The sequence below is a fragment of the Mesocricetus auratus genome, unplaced genomic scaffold (genome assembly GCF_017639785.1).
Source record: "Mesocricetus auratus isolate SY011 unplaced genomic scaffold, BCM_Maur_2.0 Super-Scaffold_15014, whole genome shotgun sequence".
NCBI classification, from domain to species: domain Eukaryota; kingdom Metazoa; phylum Chordata; class Mammalia; order Rodentia; family Cricetidae; genus Mesocricetus; species Mesocricetus auratus.
In genome coordinates, this window is record NW_024429186.1 from 58486115 (window position 1) to 58505229 (window position 19115).

The window sequence follows — 19115 nt, forward strand, 5'->3', positions numbered from 1 at the left end:
CATTTATAACAGTCTCTCACATAGCAGATGTCAAGTGTTATCATCTTGAAGGACAACATACAAAGAGTGTTTATGTCTAAACATCCTTCAGACAATACCTGATGACAGGTGCCTCTGCAAAGACTTTTTTTCTTTTTCTTTCCTTCATTTCTGCTTTACTCCTTATGCCCCTTTTTTATATTTTATACGTGTCTCTTTCTATCCACTGTATTAGTCCTATTGTTTGTTTGTTTGTTTGGCCCTTTCCAAGTGGTATAAAGAATATAGATTTTGGAGTTGTCAGGGGTAGGATCAGAATCTTAGTTCTTGAGCTTGCAAGTTATATTGCCAACTTCTTTAAAAACATTTAGAAAAGGAATAATATAAAAATTTTCTAGCTTTTACATTTATGGTAACTGTTTTGTAAAAATAAATGAATTTTCTCTGGCTGTAGAATTACCCATTTTATTTTTATTGTTACTGAATTGCAATATATAGCATTTAGCCTACTGCTAAGCAATTATTCAGTCACACACAAAGCATAGAGTCCAACAAGAACAGGTATGACATTTATGAACACTGCGAGGGAGGAGAAAAGGTAAGTAAAGCCAGAAAAATGTGTAAGACAAGAAACCTAACCGGGAGAGTGAAAAGCAATGACCAGGAATGCAGGGCATGGTTTCTCTCTTAGTAAAAAAAAATGGGGAGAAGGGAGAAGTAGAGATGGGAGAGGGGAAGGAGCAGAGAAAAGAACAAAAAAGTAAGCTCCCATGCCAGCCTTACTTGAACCATTATCCTGCTTCAGGCAGGTCCTGGCTAGTAGGGTTTGCTTCTGATAATACTACTGATTTTAGTTTGTTGTTTTGTTTTATTGGTTTTTTTTTCAATATAAAAACCATTGCAACCATCTGAATTCCTATGCTCCCATCAGTCTAACAGCTCAGACTAGCAAATGAATCTTCCTTGGTATACTGAGCTAAACAGCAACACACTGCAAGGGAGAAGTTCCAGGGGCAATCACTTGTTTTGAGGGTTAGTCACTGGTGAGAAAAGATAGATTGGCTAAAGACAAAGGAGCAGTGTATTAAAGACTTTGGGCAATATTTTTCCAAGATTCTCTTTTATAAAACAAATTCTTTAAATGTCCTGTATGTCTTGCCCTGAATTCAGTCTTGTTTTTTTGATGGAAGTTTCTAAAATCAGCTTTTGTGAATTAAAATAACAAATATATATCAATAAGATCTACAAATATTTTTGGCATTCTCAAGAAAGCCTGTGTGTTTTTACAGCACACTCTCTTTAAGCAGGACTATTTGTCATTCTTTGAAATGTTAAGACATAAGAAAGAAAAGACCCTGACTCTGTGTGTGGCCACACTACTTTGCTTAATGCACTAAATGCAAAGATTTTTAGGGACAAAAAAAATCAAGAAGTTTCTGCTTCATTGATAATCTGACAGTAACTATTTATTGAAGGTAAAATACTTGTTGCCTGCTGTCACTATTTGTTTTAATACATAATCTTGCTAACTAAATGAGCTTAAAGCAATGCAGATAAGCAATGGCATGCACAGGGTCACTTAAATGCCAATTTCACTGTTTCATCGGCTTTGGAATTCTTTACCCATGAATCTACTCTCAGCTACTAAACTGTGAGTAATGTCCACTTACAAAGTTTAAGCCAGAACTTAACGAAAAATAAAACAGGTTGCCTTCCATGTCCAGACATTCCCAGTTTCCTGAGCAACAGCAAAAGCCAATAATTAAACTTTCTTTAAATCTCCATAAAGAGTTAAATGAAGGATAATCTAGAATAAAGCAACCCATAAAAACCAGTGGTAAAATGAAGAGAAAACCAGTTTCAACAAGGAAGAATAGCAACAGCTAAACCAAACTTAGAATTGCACTCACACCACTATTCAAACTCATGTTGTATTCGTGTGTGGTAAGAAACTCCATTAAATAGTATTTTTGTAGGCTTTTGTCTCATTTTGCTTTGTTTGGACAATTTTTGTCTTACTGGCTTTTTTGAAAGCACAATTTGGTTTCTGGTTTTTGGGAGGAGTTGTTTATGTCTTTTTTTTGTTTTTTTGGGGGGGGTGTTCATCTCTTCATTTTTTTTTGAGAGAGCGTGGGTAGAGAGGTGGGGAGGATCTGGGAGCCAATTGGAGGGGGGACAAACATGATCAAAATATACTGTGTAGAAGTTTTTTCTCAATAATAATAGAAGAAACTTCATTAAAGATATAGCCAGGGGAGAGGGAAACATGAATGTACAGTAGAGAGAAACCCAAATTACTAAACTGACTAGCCTATGTCCATATTGAGTTAGGTTTTTATTTTATCATGGTAAAATTAAACAATATAATAAAGCAGTTACTCAAACCATGACTAAAGCCGTGGTCTCTACCTCACTGTCTCTTTATTCCTCACTGTTATAAAACCATTCCTCAAAACCAGAAACAGAGATCATGGAGGGAAGCACACCCACCCCAACTAGAAAACCCGCCACCAGCCACCAACACTTCCTTTGAGAAGCTCCCACTTGGATTCCCACGTGATACGGTAAGACATTTAGTTTCTCCTCCTAAAAATGCATTTTCACGTATCAAGTCACTGAATGCCTACTCTTTGGATAAGAAGATAGTAAAGGGGTTGGAGACAGCTCAGCAGCTAACGGCACTTGCTGCTCCTAGGAAGGACTGGATCACCAGCAACCACACCATCTTTATCTCTATCTAGTTCCAAGAGATCCAATGCCCTCTTCTGGCCTCCCCAGACACCAGGCATGCATTGGGTCCTCATAACATGTATGCAAGCAAGCACTCATACACATAAAATAAAAATAAATATTTAAGAAGAAAACAGAAAATATATAAAATTAAGGAAGTTACTTTTTAATTAGTTTTTTATCCTGGTGATGTCTTACAAACTTTCTTGTTTTCAACGGCTTAAAAATTGGTCTACTTTTTTGTACTCTTTTAACTTCTTTTCCTCTGATTTGCAAAAAATCTGAAGGTTTCACCTTTAAAAACACATAAAGCATGTTGTTAGGGAAAGCTGGGTTATAAGAAGTTAGGCATTTCTTTTTTAATGCTATGTCTCATATTTAAACTCCTGATTTCTACGTGTATAGCAGAATATAAATACTAAAGGCAAGTTACTGTTTCTAAAGTCATTCCTAATTTTATGTACATATATTAATGAAAATACAAAACCATTAGTATCATATTTTCTTACAATATTTGAATTTATTACCCTAATTACTAAAGATAAAACACAAGATGAACCCAGGGTCTCAGGCAAAACAAACACTCTACCACTAAGCTATGTCCCAGCCTGATCTACTTTTCTTTTTTCTTCATGTATGGTATTTGTGTACATATGTATGTTCTCATGCATGTTTGTGTGCATGTGGAGGTTCATGACTGATGCCAAGAGCATCCCCCATCACTCTCCACCTTACTCATTGGGAGTACAGTCTCACAGTTGAACTCACAGCTCACCATTCCGGTTAGTCTTGCTAGCCAGCTTGCCCCAGGGATCCACTCTCCACCTTCTGAGGCTGGTATTCAAAGTAGGCTACAGCACCCACCTGGCATTTGTATGAGTTATAGACATGCATCCTGGCCATCTCCCCTCCTACTCTTCTCGATTGATGTTTTTTCTCTCCATCCCCTTGATTTGGTATTTTAATAAGACCCACCTTTAATTTCTGAAAGTTTCTGCTTATAATCACAGATGAAAGGAGCTTCAATGCTTTACAGTACAATTTCGAGCAATGTTTATCAAACTCTACTTCTTAGAGTTGTACTGTTTTGTATTTCTATTGCTTGGCAAACCCAAATACACTCTGTCTCACAAATAGTTGCTTCTTAATAATTATGAGTTGAAAATGTTGTTGTCTTAGAATTCCTAGAATTTTTTCAGAATACAGGGTGTTAATAATTCACACACAGGGTTTTCTCCTTGGATTGCTCTGTGCTTCTGTTTTGTTTTGAGACTTGAGGGAGGAACCAGAGAGACTCTCCTTGCAAGGCAGAAGTATAGCAGGATAAGCTAGGTAAAAGGAAGTTGTTAACAAGTTAGCTGCAGGATTGCCGCTTATTTCTTAGGTGGGGAATTAGCAAATCATGAAGGCAGAGCATTCCAGTCTCATCGGCAGTTCCCACCTGAACTTTGCCTGCAGTATCTCTGCCAATCTTGGTCATCTGCATGACCAAGGTCAGTCACAGTGAACTTGGATACAGAGTCAGCCATTTTCTCCTCCAAACACTTTTAAATTTGCTGACATTTCTGCTTTGTTTCTTTGTTACTGAGTAGAATAACTTTCATCCACCAGTCTGAATGCAAATCTCAGAAACCATTAGAGAGAGTACAATCTAGCTCCTTTTCCTTTGACAGACAATTCAATACATGGATATATTTACCACCTTGGCCAGCTTTTCCCCAGATGAACAGCTTTGGCCCCTTCAACTATCCCTGATGTGGAATGGTTTTGAAATGGTGACTCTGTCATTCCTCCTTCAGTCTAATTTGTCAAGGATCCTCATGTGGTTGGATACTCAGATATGAACACACTATTTGACATATGATATGATCAAATCAACCAAGAGAAAGATGATCCTCCTAAGGCACCTGTCAACTAATGTAAACTGCAACTGTATTTGTCTTCCCTATCTGAAAAAGGACATTATAAGTAAAAGCCCTAAGGCTGTTCACATTTGCTACTAAATCCTCCCATATTTGGTAGACCCAAAGGCATCTTCATGCCTATTAAAAGTTTAATCTGAACTGTAAGCAACTAAATTTTAGATATTATCTCTAAATCCAATCAGCAAATCTCCCATATTCTCATCCACATTATTGAGGAATATGCTAAAGTGGATACAATGTCATATCACTCCACTAGAGGCTTTTGCACACTAACCATGTACCATATAGATGCTTGACTCAGTACAAATCTATCTAGTAGTTCTAACATTCTCACTGGCAGCACTGGAAGGAGGCGTTTTTATGTGGACTGCTGAAATTTGGAGCGTAGCAACAAATAAACACTAATTGTACTAAGATATCTGTGTGCCAGATACTAAGTGCTATCTATACAGCATCTGCATAGCATCCCTGCAATAGCAAGGTGGCACTGCCATCATCCTCACCTAACAACACAGGCATAGCTTTGTAATAAGGCCCAGCTCACACCTCTAGTAATGGGGACAAAGATGCCATATCCATGAAAACTATGGGCCCAGAGCCTTGTGGCCTGTTCATGACATTCACCATAAGCAAGATAGCTAGAGTTTTTCTGGCAGTCCATCTAATAGAATTCTAAGAGAAGAAATAAGGTTGGTCTTCATGTTTGTCCCTAGGGAACCCATGTTCAAAGAATTATCTCTTCCTGGTAGAAGAGCTGAGGCACATGTTCTTAATGAGGTATTTAATCATTCTAAAGCATCCTACAAGACGAGAACAGCACAGAGATCGCAGAAATCAAGATCTTTACCCTTAGACCCTAGAGTTTTTGCAGTTGCTGTCTTCTACACTCGAAAGCTAGCTCTGTGTCTTTGCCATTTAGCACTGAGAAGCAGCAAGCACTCTGCCACTCAACATCACAGGGGGTGGAGCCAACCTGAATCAACCTGTCAGTACCAGAATTAACTCTTAAACTCTCTCAAATCGCAGGATTTGGGGTTTTTAAGCCAAATTCTTCTTTCTAAACTAAAGATTGCTTTCCTTGTCAATTCAAAATGAAGAGGAGCTCATGAGCTTCCTCTTCTCTGCCATATGTCTGCGTATTTACAATCTCAATCTTTTTACTCAAACCTAAACTGAGGAAACTGTTACCTGCTGTCATTGCATTACTCACCATGACCACAGGGGTGTCTTTCTCCCCCCACCTCTACCTTTGCAACAAATTAACATAAAAATCACCCTTTTTTGTTCTTAATCCCACTGGGGTCTCAATGCCTGTATCTCAACCTCTTGGAGTGGCTTCCAGCAGCCACATGCCACTTTCCAAGTCATTTGTGATATGTATTTTATCTCTGGTGAGTTCTCAGAATGCTGGAAGCAGAGAAGCAGTCCTAAATGGATTTGAAATGAGAGAATTTCATAGCTCTTAAGCTTTCTTCCATCTGCAATCTTGAGTTACATTATTTATAGGCTGTTACAATTGCTCTTCTAAAAAGCTACCCAGTCTGTTATACCTGGCATTTCTTCACCAAGTTGCTATCACATGTATGCAATTTTTTCTGCTGTTGGTGATGAATTAGCTCAGAACACTAGCAAGCCCTACTCTTGCAAAGAGCTTCTAGGAGGAGAATGGCCAAGAAGGCAGGGACCCTGCAGATTCTGTTTGTTGCTAGAGTTCTCCCAGCATGTGTTTGAGAAGCCTCACTCTCTCATCTAGATGTATTTATTAGCTACATCAAAAAGTCACCTTGTCTCCTGGTCTGTCTGGGTTTACTGGAGCACATTGCTCCTCACTCCTGCACCGTTGACACAACAAATGAAGTATCCGGCCCATATATTGAGTTAAAGTTCATGGATAATAACTGACATGGAGATGATGCAAACAAGCATAACATTCTGGTGAACACTTGCACAATAGGAAAGAACCCCAGAGGACAAATGTGTAAGCATTACCAAGCTCACCCAAGCTTAGTCCTGACTCTCATCAGATGCTACATTGAAGACTGTGGCCAGTGTCTGAAGAGCCCAGATGCCCTCTTACCTTGAAAATCTGTCCTTCCTTCCAAGAGATAAAAAAAGATAAGAAAGAAAAAAAAGTCCTAAAAAATCTATCTCTTATTTTGTACTTCTGACACCACACACACACACACACACACACACACACACACACACAATTACACACACTCTCTCTCACACACACCCCATATCCTTATCATTGCCTGGACACCTCTTCAAATTTGCCAAGCCCCAATTCTCACATTTCTAAGTGTTCCCAACACAGACAGGAGTGTTTTGTTTTGCTTACTTTTAAAGGTGATCGCTTGCGTGTTTTTCTGTCAGTTGTGGGACGACCAGCTTCCAAAGGCTTACTGGAATCCTCTACTGGCACAATTTCTAACATTTCCTGAGACTTAAACTCTAAGTTCTCTTCTCCTAAGACTCCCCATTCCAAAAGATCCTCCTGTTCAATCTGGAAGATGCTTGACACAGCCTCAGGAAGCTCCTCATAAATACTTTGCTGGAGAAAAACACAAGGACAAAAAGTTTATCTTGCTGGCCCTTCTGGGGTCTCCAGTTCTACACTGTGTTCTATCCAGCCACAGATGGATCAGTAAATGCATGTCTGAAACTCATCTGAGCTGCCAAATTCTTTTTCTCCAGATTTCAAAAGAAAACGTCAAATCGACTTCATAATAAACCTGAAAGCCAGCAAATTATTTTCCCTGCCCTTATGTCACCAAATCCTAAGGGAGAAAAGTCTTCATAGACACATTTCTTTGTTAGTCAATTTTTTAAAAAGATTATTTGGGATTATGGACCACTGGGAGTTAAAAAACCACTGTCTCAAACAATGAATCTAATCCGACTTAAATAAATGTCTGAATTATATAGAGTGGCTTTACAGTACAATTATACCATTTTGTTCTTTGATATATAATCAAAGATGTTGTGCAGTGCCAAACACCACACAAGTGTCTTTGTTATAGAAGAAGTAATAACTGGATTAGGAGCTTATAAAATACAGCACTAGCCTTGAGCTCATATTTTTATACAGTGACTGACTGGTGGTGCTAAAGAAAAATTAACAATACTTCCAAGATTATGGGACTGACCCAAGTCCTGGATCTGCTGATGCATAGATGTTTGACCCTGATCAAGTTAGTTACATTATTTTCCTCATTGATATGGGAAATTTCATAAGATGACAAAGTACATACATTGGGTTATTACATGCTATGCACTCCGTTTTCATCCTCTCCACTTGCGATCAATTGATGTGTTTTATGTTCCACAGCTGTGGGTATTGTCAAACACTTCCCTCTTTCGCATTTCTCTGCTCCTAGCTTCTTCCATGTAGTCTCACGGAGTTCAAGTTGGGGAGACTGAACAAATGGAAGCAGCATCCATCAAAACTGAAATCGGAGCAAGAAAAGCTGACAGGAGGGTGATGATAGCCCTCCAGCTTCCGTCCTCCCTGCTTCAGGAATCTGTCCAGTCTCACCTGTTCTCCAAACCCTTCCTAACATTTCCCTCCTGAGCCTGCCTCCATTCCAGCTTGTTAGCATACAGTGCTGTAACTGCCTCAGCCGCAGAATCATAATCCTAACTGCTCATATGAGCACTGCTCATCTATTTAAATAGCACAGATCCATGCAGTAGGAGCAGTGTATAACCCCGTGCTTTACGGGTGAGAGACACTGAGGGTTTGACAAACTGGTTAATCTGACCAAGGTCATACTCTCTAAGTAGCAAAGTTGTCCTCTGTCCTAGACAATCTCCTTCTAAAGTGTGCACTATCAATTTGTCTCTCACTTGATATAGATTCACGGTTCCAGAAATTTGGCTCACAGATGCCTGACAATATTTGAAACCCTTCTAGGAGGGCTGCAATGTCAAGTGACTTTAATAATATTAAACTGTTATTACTCACCTTTTCCCACTGTGTTGAAATTTGCACAGATGATGAAAAACAGTGGCGAGTAAAACGGTGAATGCTACTTCTCAAATGCTTAACACATGAGACCATAAATCATCTAAGGTGAAAGATGAGCTTACAAAAGACCCAAGGATTTCACTGCACACGTGCATGCAGTTCACGCATCTGGGCTCTGATTCCATACTGCAATGAATCTTTAAGCACCACTTGTATAATTTTTGTGCGTTAACCAGGAAACATTTATTGCTATGGTAAAAGCTATTAAAATGTGACTCACTTTCCAATGTATGTGACACTAGATTTAATATAGTTCATTTGAAAGAACACATTACTATATATATATATGTATATATACATACATACATACATACACATACATACACATACATAAAGTGTCAGTCCATACAATTTCTTTGTTATCATTTGTGCATGAGAGTGTGTGAATACAGGTATGTGTGTACAGGTCAGACAACAGCTTTACAGTGCTGCTTCTCTCCTTTGACCATGGGATCTGGGGATTGAACTCAGGTTGTCAGATTTGCACACTAGGCACTTTTACACATGAAGCATCTCTTAGGCCCTGAAAATTATATTTTATGTTAATATGTAATCGGCTCTAAAATGTTCTCTTAAATAAAAAAAGCCACATAAATTCCTCGGTTTTAGTTTTATCCAATAGATAAAATTAATTGACACAATTCACTTGTATCATTTTGGTTTTTCAAGACAAGATTTTTTTTCCACTGTATAGCCCTGGCTGTCCTGGAACTTGCTTTTTAGATTGGACTGGCCTCAAACTCTCAGACATCCACCTATCTCTGCCTCCCTAGTGCTGGGATTAAAGGTGTGTGCCACCACCACTTGGCAGCATAATTCACTTTAACAAAAGTTCCTTGGATAGATATCTTTAAACAATTCTAATTGTCCAAAAGCATCTTATCCTTTAAAAAATGGATTCTTCAAATCCTTAGTTCAAAAAGGTTCTTTAGAAAAGAAATTGTAGGGCTGGTAAATGGCTTGGCAGTCAAAACAATTTGTCCTGTAAGCATGATGACCTGAGTTTGATCCTTAGAATCCACATAAAAGGCAAGATGCAGAGGATGCCAACTAAACTGGAGTCTGAGGCACAGCAGAAGCAGAGAGCTTGCATTGGCCTGCCTCAGTAAGGTAAGGGGACAGAACCAATGCCTGAAAACTGTCTGACCCCTCCACACACACTGCAGCACAGACACACCTGTACACAAGCAAACAACACACACACACACACAAAGACACAATTTTTAAAAGACAATGTATCATATCTCTCTTTAATATTCCAGGTATTTAGCATACTGTAGGCATTTATCACTATTTATAATAAGTAGATGAATAATGGAAAGTAAATTGCTTCAGTTTTCATCTACCACATAATTATCCTTTACTAGAACACTTATAGTAGCGTATGTCTACCTATTGGCCTATGTACTAAATGAATTACTCCAGGACAAGAACTGCTCTTCCTCTGTCCTTTCTATCAACCTGTCTAAAGCATTTTAATGAGTACATTAAGTCAATCTTATTCTATTTCATTGTGTTAAAAATAACTCATCTTATATTTTAAATTTACTCTACACAATACTGAATTAATGACCTGTAGTAGTGCTACCTTGAGGCAGGTTAACCCTAGATACAGGTTAAGCCCACAGTTTCCTGTATGGTAAGGCTTGACAATTAGTCGACCCACATACCATTGTCAAGTAGCTACTAGTATCACCATACAGGTAGTTCTGAGACAGGCTGTTTGCATACAAAGGGGACCAAAGACACAGTCCAACCAAAAGCATCTATTAGTGTAGCAGGTCTACCATCTGGGGTACCCTTGTTGCTTACAGGCTCCAGAGCTTCATGAAAACAGAAGGTTCTATATGTTTAGTGGATGCTATTCTAAAATTAAATGTAATATATATGCACATACAGGGTTATATTTTCAAAACTCTCAAGTAAAGCAACTTATCATCATGTCTTCTTAAGTAAATGTGGATTTGCTTTTAATTCATTACTTTTACTTAATGTTAACTTTTACTTTAAGTGGAAACACTTCCCATTATCAGAGAAGACGTCCCATCTTATTTCAGATACCATCATTATTTTGCCAGTGGTTGACAGGAAGCAAGCTTTGCTTTTGAAAAACGTCTGCTACCCACTGTCCAGACTGTGCCTCAGCAGTTCTTCTATCTAAATGCATATTAAAACAATGCTTTCTTGGAGGCTAATAATTTAATTATGTCTCAAACTACCTTCTATATTTAAGCACCTCTAATTCAGATGAGCTATTAATAACCTTTCTCTCTGAAAAAGGTGTTTGACACCACTCAAAACCATTTCTGAGAGCCAAGGGAGCCAGAAAATACCCATGTGGCTTTGGATCAGATGCTTAAACACACTCATACAGTAAGTTAGAGGAAATTGTTTTTAACCCTCTGCAAACATTCAATCAGTAGGAACCACATTGTTATTTTAATACAGGAAAAATGGTTTTTACTGGAGATGATACTGTGATTTGCTGCGCCTTAATAGTTGTCTGGGACTCTTTCTCCTCTTCTTGCTTGGGTGTTTGTATAAGAGATGGTCTGAGGTACATTTGTTCCATAAAAGAAATACTCTGAAAAGAAAAACAAAGTAATCTCAATAGGCAAAAGCCACTGAAAGGCATTACTTAACATGTCAAAGTGTTAGGCATTTAAAACAGTAAATTAGAAATGCATAAGAGAAATATAAAGTACTTGATAACATTCAATAAATTAGAAAAGTATCTTTAAAACTATGAAAATATTTTTGTGTGGATGGGCATGGTGGTACATGCCTTTAAACCCAACACTTAGGAAACACATGCAGACAAATCTCTGAGTTAGAGATCAGTCTAATCTACATAATGAGTTCCAGCCCATTCAGGCTATATAGTGAGACCCTATCAAACACACACAAAAAAGTTTATTATATTTCATGGGCTTTTAAATTGTAGACCTTTATAAATAGATGATTAAATTTAATAATACAACTATATAATATTGTATCAGATGAGATGAAACACTGTTATTTAATCAGGTATTGTAATCAATGCACAAGAAACTAAAATCAAACCTAAAATTTAATCCAAGCAAAAGTAATATGAATACATTTTAACCACCACTGACTGGCACTGTTAGTGTCACTTTTACCATCACTGACGAGGTTACAATGACCAGCACTCTACTTAACTATGGTCATAAGAAGACATTTCAGGGGCAAACAATAAACCCAGAATCACGAGCCCCTGGTAAAGTAAGTTTGTTTACTTTTACCTCAATTTTATCACCCAGGAAATCAACTGTATGACTTTCTAAGGCCACTTGTTTCTCTAGCTGTTTAGTAATGTCAACAGCAAAATCTAAAAACATCCAGACACAAAACATTCATGAAATCTTGGATACTAAGAAAAGACAAAATTTATGAATGATAGAGGTAGAAAAAGAAGAAACCTAGTAGGAGGCACAGAAAATTATGTTTTTAATCATAGAAGTAAACTTCCCCACATAAATAAGCAGATACCTATGAAGGCACAAGAAGCATACAAAACACCAAATAGGCTGGATCAGAAAAGAAAATACCTAGGACACATAATAAATGAAAGCACCGAGTTGTGTGATATTTGTACACTGTGTAAAGGTGTATTACTGTGATCAGTATAATAAAGACCTGAATTGTCAGTAGCTATGAAGGAGGTAGAGTCAGGACTTCCTTGCAGAGAGAGAGACAGAGGAAGTAGGAGATGAATCTAGGCAGACCAAGAGAAGCAAGGAGACATAGAGGAAGCAGGACTAATGGTATGTAACAGAACATAGATTAATAGAAATGAGTTAATTTAAGTTACAAAGTTGAAAGCAAGTCTAGTTTGCTTCCAGGTTCTGGCTATTACAAATATTGCTGCTATGACATCCTTGTTGTATGAATGGGCATCTTTTGGGTATACCTAAGAGTGGAATTGCTGGGTCTTGTGGTAGACTGATTCCCATTTTCCTGAGGAATCTCCATACTGATTTCCAAAGTAGCTGTACGAGTTGGTACTCCCACCAGCAGTGGAGGAGTGTTCCCCTCTCTCCACATCCTCTACAGCATAAACTGTCATTGGTATTTTTGATTTTAGTCATTCTGACAGGAGTAAGATGATATCTCAGAGTTGTTTTGGTTTGTATTTCCCTGATGGCTAAGGATGTTGAGGACTTTTTTAAGCGTCTATCAGCCATTTTGGATTCCTCTATTGAGAATTCTCCACTGAGTTCTGTACCCCACTTTTTAATTGGATTATTCGGTGTTTTGGTGACAAGCTTCTTGAAATTTTGGAGATCATCCCTCTGTCAGGTATGGGGTTGGTGAAGATCTTTTCCCATTCTATGTACTGGCATGTTGTCTTGTTGACTATGTCCTTTGCCTTACAGAAGCTTCTCAATATCAGGAGGTCCCATTTATTAATTGTCAACCTCAGTGTCTATGCTACTGGTGTTATGTCCAGGAAGAAGTCTCCTGTACCAGTTTGTTCAAGAGTACTTTCCACTTTCTCTTCTACGAGGTTCAGTGTGGTCGGATTTATGCTGAGGTCTTTGATCCATTTGGACTTAAGTTTTGTGCATGGTGATAGACATGGATCTATCTGCAGTCTTCTACATGCCAGCATCCAGTTATGCCAAAAACATTTGTTGAAGATGCTTTCTTTTTTCCATTGTATAATTTTAGCTTCTTTGTCGAAAATCAGGTATTCGTAGGTGTGTGTGTGTGTTAATATCAGGGTTTTCAATTAGATTCCACTGGTCTACCTGTCTACTTTTGTGCCAATAACAAGCTGTTTTCAGGACTACAGCTCTATAATAGAGCTTGAAGTCAGGGATAGTGATGCCTCCAGATGTTGCTTTATTGGACAGGGTTGCTTCAACTATCTTGGTTTTTATTTTCCATATAAAGTTCATAATTGTTCTTTCAAGGCCTGTGAAGAATTGTACTGGTATTTTGAAAGGGATTGCATTGAATCTGTGGATTGCTTTTGGCAAGATTGCAATTTTTACTATGTTGATCCTACCTATCCATGGGAGATATTTCCATCTTCTGGTGTCTTCTTTAATTTCTTTCTTTAAAGACTCAAAGTTCTTGCTATACAGGTCTTTCACTTGTTTGGTTAGAGTTACCCCAAGATATTTTATGGTGTTTGTGGCTATTGTAAAGGGTGGTGTTTCTCTGATTTCTTTCTCATCCCTTTTATGATCTGTATATGATAGGGCTACTGATTTTTTTTAGTTAATCTTGTATCCTATCACTTTGCCAAAGGTATTCTTCAGCTGTGGGAATTCCCTGATAGAGTTTTTCGGGTCACTTAATGTAAACTATCATATCATCTGCAAATAGTGAAAGGTTGACGTCTTCCTTTCCAATTTGTATCCCCTCGATCTCCTTTTGTTGTCTTGTTGCTCTAGCTAGAACTTCGGGTACAATATTGAAGAGATATGGAGAAAGTGAACAACCTAGTCTTGTACCTGATTTTAGAGAAATCTTGTTGAGTTTCTCTCCATTTAGTTTGATGTTAGCTGTTGGTTTACTGTATATTGCTTTTATTAAGTTCAGGTGTGTTCCTTATCCCTTATCTCTCCAGGACCTTTATCATGAAGGGGTGTTGGATTTTATCAAAGGCTTTTTAAGCATCTAGTGAGATGATCATGTGGTTTTCCTTTTGCAGTTTGTTTATATGGTAGATTATATTGATGGATTTTCATATGTTTAAATCATTCCTGCATCCCTGGGATGAAGCCTACTTGATCATGGTGTATTCACATTACTTTTGCTTGGATTAAGTTTTAGGTTTGAGTTTAGTTTCTTGTGTAATGCTTACAATACCTGATTAAATGGCAGTGTTTCATCTTACCTGATACAATATTATATAGTTGTATTATTAAATTTAATCATCCATATATAAAGGTCAACAATTTAAAAGTCCATGAAACAGAATAAATCTATTTTGTGCATGTGTTTGTTAGGGTTTCATTACACAGCCTGAATGTGCTGGAACTCAATCCCAGTTCCCTCTCCCTCTTGCCCTTCCACTTCTCCCACAATCTCCCCACACCCAATCCATTGCTCAGAGAGGGCAAGGCCTCCCATGGGGGATCATCAATGTCTGTCACAGAGGATCTTCCTTTTTGCTGCATCCAAGCAATATCCCTCACTACCAGGGATAGACATCACCTCATGGTAAAAGAGTAGATAAAGATATCGCAAGCAAATGAACCCAAGAAGCAAGCAAGTTAGAAATTTTAATATCTGACAAAATTGAATACAAACCAAAACTAATCAGAAAAGACATGAAAGGACACTACAGACTTATCGAAGGAAAAATCCAGCAAGAGAATATTGCAATTGTGGTTCCTGCCAATAGAACCACCTCAAGATCCCACTATACTTCCCTTGGGCATATATCTCCAAAGGACTCTACCCCCTACTACAGAGATCCTTCCTATCCATATTCATAATTGCTCTATTCATAACAACCAGAAATTTTAAATGGCCTAGATGCTCATCAGTTGATGAATGGGTAATGAAAATGATACATTCATACAATGGAATATCATTTGCTGTTAAGAAAAACGAAATTCACAAATAAATGAAGAGCACTAGAGAAACAAATCATCCTGAGATAATTCAGACCCCACAAGACAAATATTGTATGTTTTCTCTTCTATGTAGATGTTAGTTTTTAAGATTTCAAAATGTGTGCTACAGTCTGAATAACCATAGAGGTTAGGTACCTAGACAGGGACTGGGTGGGGGAAAGTTCATTAAGGAAGGAGAAACATAGTATTATGGACATACAAAGGTGAAAGAAACTAGAATAGAAGAATTAAATATTGAGGGGAATGTTTAATATAATTAATACTAAATATGGGAGAAAATAAGGGGGAGAACAGCTAATACTAAAGGAAGCTTCCTTAAATATGTACATATATGAAAGAAATCTAAATGGAGTCACCAAATAAAGGAGACACAATTTCCCAACTAGACATCTTATGCCATCATGTAAAACCCCAATGCCAGGAGTGGGTTGCATCTTGCTGATCACTGGCCAAAGGTGCTCCAAGGAAACTGCCAAACATCACAGGTTATTGCCTAGGTTATTGGCTGTTCTCCACAACCTGATGGTAAGACCCTATTACTGAAGACAACACTTACTTATGCCGTCAAGCAAGTGCCTAACTAGAAGCTTTACTCCTACTTGAAGGTACTCTGCCTCCTACCAGAAGAGACAGGTAATCATCAATATCATTGAGCTACTAGCCCTGTTACCTGTAACAATAACATGCCTGCAAGATACATTGGTGAAATGTGACACAAAGGTTATGTGAGTAACCAACCACTTGTTTATTGGAATTTTGTGGGACTTTTTTTTATTTCATTGTCATTTGTTTGTCTAAAGGGGAAAGAGAAAAATTTAAAGCTGGGTGGATAGAGAAGTTGGGTGAGAATGAATTAGGAGAGGGGAAAACATGATCAAAATATAACAAAACAAGGAAATTTTTTCAATAAAAGGGTAAAATACAATGTGAGGATTCACAAGTTTAGAATGACTATTCTAGCTGTAAAGAAGTTCACTGAGAAATGTAGGTTTTATACATGGTTAATCTTTGTGTGTTTTTATTCTCAAATTATTTACAGCAAAGGTTTAATTTAGAAAAACATCGCTAATTGAAAGATATCCAAGATCACAAATAAGATATTGTATGATATATTTACCTGGCATAGCCAGAATAGGAAAATCCATAGAAACAGAAAGCCAATTAGGGGCAGCTAAAGGCTGGAGGTTGGGGAAAGATGGGAAAATAGAGAATGGCTAATGTACAAAATATCTTTTACAATGATGAAACAGTTTGGGAACTATATAAATGTGACAGTTGTTCAACAGTTCATTTCTTAACCCCTAGATTCTTTTGTTTTCACTAAATCAGCAACAATAACTATAATAATACATTGTTCCCTGATAAAAATGAATGTATTTTTGTTTTGAATCTAATAAACCCTGAGCAACTCACACTTAATATTTTAAAGATACATACTATAAAATGCAACTATCTTGCTAGACATGGTTAGCACATGCCTTAATCCCAGCACTTGGGAGGCAGAGACAGACAAACCACTGTGTCTTCTAGGCTGGACTCATCTACGTGGACTATATAGTAAGACCATCCAAAAATACACAGTAAGCCCCTGTATCAAAAAAAATAAATAGAAAACTTATTGATCACAATAATTGTGTTTGTAATCGATCAAAACTTTTGTGACAAACACACAAATGGAAAGTAATGAGTAAGTTTCACACAACATTACAAAACGCATAACCAGACTACAATCCCAGATACCATAGAGTCTCAAGCAGAAAGATAGAAAGGCCTCTGTGGGCTACAGAGTGAGCTCAAAACCAGTATGTGCAATTCATTAAGACCCCCTCTCACACAAAATCAAAAGGTGGAAAAGGGAATGGGGTAGAAGTCAGGGCTTCAAGTACTTGCCCAGCATGCACAAGATGCACATGGCCCAGGGATCGGTCTCCAGAACAAATGCCTGCCTACCAAAAAATAAGGGAGAATAAACATATGAATACATTAGTTTGTAAGCTATAGCATACCCATAAATCCAGCCCTCAAGGTAGTGCTGAAGCAGGAACATCATGAATTTGAGGCCAGTCAAGACTGCACAGTGACTTTAAAAGCCAACCTGGATTACATAGAGAGATCCTATCTTTAAAAAAGCATTAATTTATAAGTCAAATCAATTATCATAGTCTCAAGTGAAATCAAACAAGGAAGGTAGTGTGGTAAAGTAACTTACTCAGTCAAGTTAGGGAATTTCAAGCAATTACTGAATCTCTCTAAACCTGTTTTATAACATAGGGATAATAATAATACGTACCTCATGCTTAATGAGACTATGACAACAGAAAATGCCGAGAGATAATAGATATTAGTATTTACATCAAGAATCAAAATAAGGAGGATTACCATCACTGTCAACATTTGATTTTATATTTGAAATTCTAAATGTGAAACAACTCAACTATATAATTCTAGTGGATTAACCACAAACCAGGGGCTGTGACTATAACCTAGGGTCCCAAAAACAATCTCTAAAATCTTGGGTTAGAAAATATATCAATCCTCAAGCAGTTGTTCCTCTGGCAGCATCAGGTAAACAGGCCGGCTTCCCGGCCTGTGTTCCAGTGCCTGCAGATCGCCTGGGAACTGCACAGAGCTCCCAATCCCGGCGGGAGCCAAGCACCCCAGACTCCAGATCTTCTCTCCCACCAACTAGACCAGGAAACCAGAGGAGGCAGGGAGACCAGGGGAGTAGCTGTTCCAGATCAGGTACAGCAGGACCCAGCATAGGATCCAGGGGACCAGGTAGGAGGCTAAGCGCCCCAGATTCCTGTTCTTCTTCTCCACCCATGGGACCAGCATTTGCACAAGGAATAGAAGAACCACCATATTATTGGACTTGCTAGCACCCACCAAAAGGGAACTCTGGTCCCCAGACCAGTAAGGGGCTCTTTCTGCACCCACTAGAAGAAGAGATGGGAAAGAGACAATACAAAAACACAGTCAGCAACAGAAAAACAAATATGACACCGCCAGATTCTAGAGACTCCACACCAGCAAGACCCCAACATTCCAATGCGAACGAAGCAGAAGAGAACGACCTTAAAAGCACTTTCATGAAAATGATAGAGGTCCTAAAAGAGGATATAGGAAAATCCCTCAAAGAAATGGAAGAAAAAACAAACCAAAAAATGCAAGAAATGGAAGAAAAAACAAACCAAAAAATGCAAGAATTGGAAGAAAAAACAAACCAAAAAAGGCAGGAAATGGAAGAAGAAATGAAGCAAAAAAATGCAAGAAATGGAAGAAAAAAAGCAAAAAAATGCAAGAATTGGAAGAAGAAACATACCAAAAAAGGCAGGAAATGGAAGAAGAAACAAAGCAAAAAATGCAAGAAACGGTAGAAAAAACAAAGCAAAAAATGAAAAAAAATGGAAGAAGAAACAAACCAAAAAAGGCAGGTAATGAAAGAAGAAACAAAGCACAAAATGCGAGAAATGGAACAAAAAGCAAACCAAAAAATGCAAGAAATGGAAGAAAGAACAAACCAAAAAATTCATAAAAGGCAACAAACGGATGAAAAGATAAACAGAACATTGCAAGAGGCAATGCAAACACTGCAAGGGTTGAAAACTGAAATAGAGTCATTAAAAAAAACACAATCTGAAGAAAGGCAGAAAATAGAAAAGCTGGGCAAACAGTCAGGCACTACCAATACAAGCATTACCAACAGAATAGAAGAGATGGAAGAGAGAATCTCAAGTGTTGAAGATACACTAGGAGAAATGGATTTATCAACCAAAGAAAACCTTAAATCCAACAAATCCTTAACACAAAACATCCAGGAAATATGGGACACCATGA

At 37.9% G+C, this 19115-nt stretch overlaps 1 protein-coding gene across 1 annotated transcript in view; it reads right to left on the reverse strand.

The window, feature by feature from the left end:
- The window catches only part of Ttc6 (tetratricopeptide repeat domain 6), a 212407-nt gene that overhangs the window by 117645 nt on the left and 75647 nt on the right, over nucleotides 1-19115 (reverse strand). The window contains exons 3-5 of the mRNA XM_040743045.1: nucleotides 11129-11248; nucleotides 6976-7188; nucleotides 2873-3003 (exon numbers count right to left, since the gene is read on the reverse strand). Coding sequence (XP_040598979.1) covers nucleotides 2873-3003; nucleotides 6976-7188; nucleotides 11129-11248 — 464 coding nt within the window. The remainder of the gene's footprint in view (nucleotides 1-2872; nucleotides 3004-6975; nucleotides 7189-11128; nucleotides 11249-19115) is intronic.